Source organism: Canis lupus, chromosome 25 (genome assembly GCF_003254725.2).
Source record: "Canis lupus dingo isolate Sandy chromosome 25, ASM325472v2, whole genome shotgun sequence".
Lineage (NCBI taxonomy): Eukaryota > Metazoa > Chordata > Mammalia > Carnivora > Canidae > Canis > Canis lupus.
The window spans coordinates 17,936,882-17,943,922 of NC_064267.1; the positions used below are offsets into that span (position 1 = coordinate 17,936,882).

At 48.8% G+C, this 7,041-nt stretch overlaps 1 protein-coding gene across 1 annotated transcript; it reads left to right on the top strand.

Moving 5' to 3' along the window:
- Positions 1-755: 755 nt before the first annotated feature.
- Positions 756-6,260, top strand: GJB2 (gap junction protein beta 2). Its single transcript, XM_025462767.3, has 2 exons — positions 756-963; positions 4,176-6,260. Exon 2 carries the CDS (start codon positions 4,198-4,200, stop codon positions 4,876-4,878), a length of 681 nt encoding a protein of 226 aa, XP_025318552.1. The 5' UTR covers positions 756-963; positions 4,176-4,197; the 3' UTR covers positions 4,879-6,260.
- Positions 6,261-7,041: the final 781 nt, after the last annotated feature.

The following is a 7,041-nucleotide window of genomic DNA, read 5'->3' on the forward strand; positions in this document are numbered from 1 at the left end:
ACGGCTGGACACCCACATCCAGGGCACACGGAGAGGACCGTGCCAGCCTTGGCAAGAGAAAACTTGTCTCCCCCACCACCTCCAACCCTAGCCCTTGGCATATTGTTAAAAGTGGTCGAATATGAAAGGGAATTCAAGGAGGCGTTGGTTGAGTTTGCCTGTGAGATTTTAGGGGGAGAATGTAGCAGGGATTTGGCCGACCCCAGTGGCGCCACCTGCTCGCCCACTCTGAGCCCAAATTCCAAGGACGACAGAGGGACCCTGAGCCCCCACAGCGCAGCAGAGAGCCTCGCAAAGAACTGGGCCTCCCCGGCCTGAACTGAAATCTTCAAATCGTTGGGAACGCCTGTTTTTCTAATACTTAAGAATATAGAGATGAAAGCAGATCTATAAATACAATAGTGCTCTTGAACTAGTCCGAGTAGAAATAACAGTAACAGCAACAATTATCCTTTACCCCACCCATCCCCAAGACGCAGGGAGCCGGGGCTGGGGCTTGGCATCCTCCTCGAGTCACTAGGCTCGGCCTCCCGCTGCTCTGAGCCGGCGCGGAGGCGCTGGGGTGCCGAGGGGCCCTGCTCTGGGGTGCTGGGGCACGACGGGGCCCTGTACCTCCGGGACCTCGAGGGGCGACCGAGAGATCCCGGTCCCGGGGAAGCTCCGGCCTCCGGGGAGGCCCTGCGGCCCCGCCCGCAACCCTGGGGGCGGCCGAGCGGCGAGGAGCCGCCCCCTCCGTGACTTTCTAAATAGCTTCAGGGAAGAGGCGGAGTGTGGGATGCGGTTAAAAGGCGTCGCTGGAGCCAGCAGGTGTTGAGACCCGGACGCCCCGCGCTCTCCGCTCTCCGGGCCGGCAGCCAGTCGGCGGCGCAGCAGCCACAGCGAGCGCGGAGGCGGCCCCGCAGCCCCAGCCCGGACCCCGCGGGAGCGCCCCGCCGCCGCCGCCGCCGCCGCCGCCCCGCACAGGTGAGGCGCGCCCGACTCTCGGGGCCCCGGGACCCTGCGCCGGGAGACCCCGCGACCTCGGCTGGGCTGGGGCACCCGGCGGCGACCGGGAACCCGGGTCCCCGGGTCCCCGCGCTGGACTCGGGTGCACGGAGGCCGCTGCGCCGTCCTTGTCCCGGGCGGTGGCGACGGCGGACCCGGGGAGGAGGGGGGGCGAGAGCGAGCTTCGGGAAGAGTTTCCTCGGCCGAGTTCTGAAATTGGAATCGGGCTGCTGCGGCCGGATTTGCGGGGCGCGGGGTGGGAGAGCGGGGACGTGGTAACAGGAGCCGGAGCCGGCGGCCGGGGGCGGGGAGCGGGGAGCGGGGAGCGGGGAGCCGGGGGCGGGGAGCGGGGAGCCGGGAGCCAGCCCAGCGGGCGGGACGCGGTGGGGCCTGGGGTGCTGGACCGTCCGTAACATTCCCCCGGGGAAACTCGCACAGCCGCCCCCTGCGTTAGGTGCAGCCGCCAGGGCTGCTTAGTGACTGCAGCTCGGTTCAGACAACTCCGTGTCGTGGGTGAAGCAGGAAGCTTCACAGCTTCACAGGAGGGAGCTGACCTTTACCTCCTCGCACCGGCTTTGCTCGGAAGCCCGGCGAGGGCGGCGGAGGCGCGCCAGGAAGCCCGAGCACTCTGCCCCCGGAGCCCGACGCCCAGGACGCAGCCTAAGCCGAGTTAGTTCAGTTGCTTCTCTTTCTCCTAAACGGTCAAGAACGTTTGTCTCCAGGTGGACTTCCCAGCTGGAAGGAAAGTTTTAGGACCTTTGTTGCCAGCGAGGTCGTTTGCCACTGAGAAACCTGTTCCTTGGGATGGTGTCGCGGGCCCCCCAGCGTCCCCTCAGAGGGCGGGATGTTAACCAACACGGCGTGTGCCTTCCAGTTTCCTGACGTCCAGGCCCAGGGTACCAGGACCGCTTACTGTGACTGTCTTGGGATGTTGGGGCAACCGTGTCCCCCTTAGCTGTTTGAGTCTCTTTCAGAACTAGCACTAAGTCAGGCCAGTTAGAGACCCCGGGAGGGGATGGGAGCTCCTGGGCAGAGGTCAGCCTTCCTAACAGGATAAAGACTAAGAAGAAGTTAAGGGGTAAGGAATTTTCTTTTGCCATTTCTGTAACCTGGTGATCCACCCAGTGCCTTCCCTGAAGAGCAGAACCAGCTCCTCCGCTCACTTCTGGCCACACTCCAAACAGTGACAGGGTGGTGTGGGCCAGGTAGGAGCCTCCCTGCTGCCCATCTGCCAGGTCAAGAAAGGCTCCCTGGGTGTCCTGAATACTGAGAACAATTCCTTACTGCTTGGTTGGTCCATCTTGACCTATTACCCCATCTCATCAAATTTTAATTTGCTCGTCTTCCTGAAAGGATCTTTAAAACAGGTAGTTTTAAGCCAAGAGCTTTAAAACACACACACACACACACACACACAATATATACGGTTTATTTCGAACTGTCTTTTTCTCAACTGCTGGTGATCCGTGGAGCTTACAGAAGAGTGTGTGATCTTTGGCCCATGCAGGAGCAAAGGCATAAGCCCCACCCCCTAGATTTTTAGCCAGACGTATTGATTTAAACCACCTACAGTTTATTTCACTGAGTTCTGCTTTCCAGTTCAGAAGTGCCAATGAGGACCTGGACTGTCTAATTTCATAAAATTGTTTGGCTAAAAGATGAATTTGGGTTCTCCTAAGGACCTCCCAGAGAGTTTGTGTCTAAAAAGTCGGGGTTGAATGGAGACTAAGCCCCGTTTCTTCCAGTTGATGTGTCTCTTCGTCAAGCAGAGTAGGGCTGTTTCTCTATCATATTTCAGTCTTCTGTAGGCTTCCTGTCTGTGACTCTTCTCCATGTCTCTCCTGCCTCCTCTGGCCCCGGTGGCACTGGGTAGCTTCAGCTGGACTTGGTGCGCCCCAAGATGAGGTGCAGTGATGAAAGGTGTTCATTCCAACCCTGCTTAGGAAGTCCATCAGGATACAGGACCCAACTAGCTCAAAAGGAGGAGAGCATTTAAAGTAAAAGAAGGATTCACTATCAGCTTAGAAGGGGTGGAAAGAAGACTACTCACCAGAATTGTGGAGAGGTGGAATCTTGTTTACAGAGGGGTTGATTGAGACAGACGGGGTGTAACTCTGAATAAATGAAGACACTTCATATCCAAGGATGAAGAGAAGGCCACTGTCTCACGGAATATTGATCCACAGGCTTCTCCAAATCCCTTTTCAATGAGTAGTACATTACTCCAGCAGTACATTACTCCAGTAGTACATTACTCCAGCAGACTTCAATACATTGACTCATCTGGTACGGCCAGTGAGGAGGGAACCACTGAATTACATTTTTCTGTCATTTTTAATGTGCCTCTTTAGAAACACTTCTAAATTAAAGCCATAGCCCACAATAAAAAGGCACAGTTACAACAATTACCCAGAAGTAATTAGTACCTCAGTACTAACCGAGCAATCAGTCCCAGCATGGCAGTGAGGACCTCCAATCCACACATGAAAAGGATGCAAAGATCCTTGCACAGTGGCTTTGCTTCCAACCTGCTCCTTTTTATATAGAAAAAGGTGAAATTTGTGAAATTTTAACTTGGGAGTACCTTCAATGTAAACTCGCCCGTCAGTACCAGTCATTTCACTGCTACATCCCAAGTCCGTGAAAGTGAACGGAAGTATTTGTAAGGAAAGTGGCTCTGCAGGGAGAAGGCCCATTGGCCTCCAAGGCAAGGCTGGCCTCAGCTACTGTCATCCCCAGTGGTACCATCCAGACCTTGAGGCTAACGGGCAGATGCAACAGCTGAGTGCAAATCGGGTGCGGAGTAACTCAGGCTGAGTCTGCAGACAGTGCAGAGAGTCGGGTCAGCACTAATTAGGGCCTTTAAGTTAGTGAGGGCTTTTGCTTGTGGTACTCCTCCCCCACCCCCAGAATCTTTATTATGTGCTAAGCATTGGGTGAATTATTCAGGTGAATAAGCTACTCTTTATTCAAGAATGCATGCAAACATGTTCCAGGTGGTTTGGGAACTATACATCTAATCTTATAGCAAACTAGGTTGGTTTTGTTTTCACCTTTTTTGGTGAGGTTATGTAAGAGTTGGTATTTGCTCAAGGAGAGATTTGAGTGCTCACTTACCTGGGACTCAGAGAAATCTTCCGAATTCTGTCCTGAGAATTGAAATTGAACTGTGTTCACTTTGCCTTTTCTAGCACAGTCCGCCCAGAGGAGAAGATGGATTGGAGCACACTGCAGACTATTTTGGGGGGTGTCAATAAACACTCCACCAGTATTGGGAAAATCTGGCTCACAGTCCTCTTCATTTTTCGCATTATGATCCTCGTTGTAGCTGCGAAGGAAGTGTGGGGAGATGAGCAAGCTGATTTTGTCTGCAACACACTACAGCCTGGCTGCAAAAATGTGTGCTATGACCACTACTTCCCCATCTCTCACATCCGACTCTGGGCTCTTCAGCTGATCTTTGTGTCTACCCCTGCTCTCCTGGTGGCTATGCATGTTGCCTACCGGAGACACGAGAAGAAAAGGAAGTTCATTAAGGGAGAGATAAAGAGTGAATTTAAAGACATCGAAGAGATCAAAAGCCAGAAAGTCCGTATCGAAGGGTCACTGTGGTGGACGTACACCAGCAGCATTTTCTTCCGGGTCATCTTTGAGGCAGTCTTCATGTACGTCTTCTATGTCATGTATGACGGCTTCTCCATGCAGCGTTTGGTGAAGTGCAACGCGTGGCCTTGTCCCAACACAGTGGACTGCTTTGTCTCCAGGCCCACGGAAAAGACCGTCTTCACAGTTTTCATGATCGCGGTGTCTGGAATTTGCATACTGCTAAATGTCACTGAATTGTGCTATTTGCTAATTAGATATTGTTCTGGAAAGTCAAAAAAACCAGTTTAACACATTACCCAGCTAGTGGATAAAAAGAGAGGGTGAAAAGGATGAGGCACAGGTGCTTTGCTACCCAGGCATGGTCACCAGCATTTCCCAAGATCAAGATTCTTAAACACAACCATTTGAAACTGTTCTAGATCTAAGTGAAACTCCAGATGCCTCCAACAGAGCTTTACTCTCCTAAAGCTTAAAAACAAAGGCATAATTCTATGCCTATACTGATTTTTACTACAATTAGTTCTAGTGAAGCCCAGTGCTAGGACGGGTTGCGGGTGTAAGGACTCTCCAATTTTAAATAAAGGACATCAGCATTTGTTTCTCTTTCTTTGAGGAAAGGAGAGAAACCCCAAGTTCTAAAGAGGACACTGAGAAGGTTGGGTTGGTCCCCTTAGGATTCCCTTTGTCATTTTCCCTGAATTAAAGGTGAACATAGAGATTCTTGATTCTTTCATTTACTTGGGAAGTTTTAGTATCTAACAATGGGCAGGGTTATCTAATGCTTCAAACACTTGTCACACATTTTTTTAAGCGAAAACTTTATAGTGGGATATGTTCTTTTGATCTGCAAAATGTTCTGAAACCATTAGATGTTCCTCCTGTTTCAAAGGCTCAGATTATTATATATAAATGGTGTGCAATGAGATACCATCATTGAATTTAAAACACGGTTTTTCAGTTACGAATAATTTGCAGTGCCATGTGAAGCTGTTTGCTGTACTAGTTGTGGTATGTGTCACATGAAAGCATTTCAGCCTCTCACATGTGAAACTCCCCAAAAGTACCTAGTGATGGCTTATAATGGCAAAGGGCCTCCTGTCAAAAATTTAGGTTTAATTGGTTTAATTTTGCATAAGAAATATGGGCCGGATAGACCACCAACTACTACCAACTACAGGCTGGCTCAAGACCCCGTCTTTCCTGTACAGTATTTACCTTTTCCAGGACTGTGGTAAATGGTAGGAATACTGATTTAAGGAGCTTGCTTGGGAATATTTTATTGCCACAGTACAATTTAATGGTGCAGAACAAAATGGAGGGGAGGGTAAGTGACCATTTTTAAAGAACAGATGGAAAGACTAGACTCTAAATTCTGATGATTAAAAATGAGTTTTCATCTACTTCCAAAGTTTTGTTTTCTTCCCTCTTCAGCATCCAGCTTTCTTAAATGAAGATAGAATTGATAGATATTTGTTTTTAAATAGAAACTAGAGTTTAGATAAATATTTAGCAGTTCTATAGGACAAATTGAACTCTAATATTTTCATTGTGCTTGACATGGTTTCCAAAAAATGGTACTCAACATATTTTAATGAGGGTAAATGTTTTCCTGTTGCCAATAATAGCATTGTAAAAACATTTTGTAATAATAAATAATAGCTTTAATTACATGCTTGTAAGTAAAATAATTTTGTAATATCTCAAATGTCATTTAAAACATTAAAATATAATTAATTCATAAGGTAGCTATTTAAAATCTATTACAGTTTTTAATAGAAGAGCAAATTTTAATTTCATCTATAGCCAGTTTTGTATGTTCCTATTTTATATTTCATAACAACAAATGGGTAAGTTATGATGCATCTGTCCACCATTCTGGGATTCTTCTGCCCAATTACAGAAAAGCCTCTCTTACTAGAAAGTTTGACAGGGAAGGGAAAAAGAAGGGTTATTTTTGCCCAACCACATATGCCACCTCGAACAGGTTTTTGACAAACACATTGCAGTACAATGTACGGACTGGATCTGTAACCTGGAGAATGCCAAGTTGGATTCACATGACCAGCTTGGCTCCTAGAAGAATCATGGAGGCTGACACTTCCAAATGTTATTCATGGTGAAGTTTGGCTGAGGCACGAGAAAAATTCTATAAGGTGTCTTTTCTAGGGGATTTTCTTTCTGTATATTTGTACGTAATCAAAGCTGGTCTTGTAAAACTGCTTTTTATTCCTTAGTGCCCACTTCTTTGGGAAATAAGCCTGGCAGGTCAGCCTTTGCCCGTGTCTGAGAGTGCCTGCTGCCAGAAGGCCTACCTGGCACTCAGGTGCTGGTCCCCTACCGGCCAGCAATGGTCTGTCCTTTTAGGTAGAATAAGCCTTCAGCACAAGCACCTCAAAGCATTTTACACATTACTACTTTTATGTAGAACCATACACCTACACTTTTTACATG

What these genes read in the sequence shown, in the direction of transcription:
- GJB2 (XM_025462767.3), top strand. Translation starts at nt 4,198, where the DNA reads ATGGATTGGAGCACACTGCAGACTATTTTGGGGGGTGTCAATAAACAC.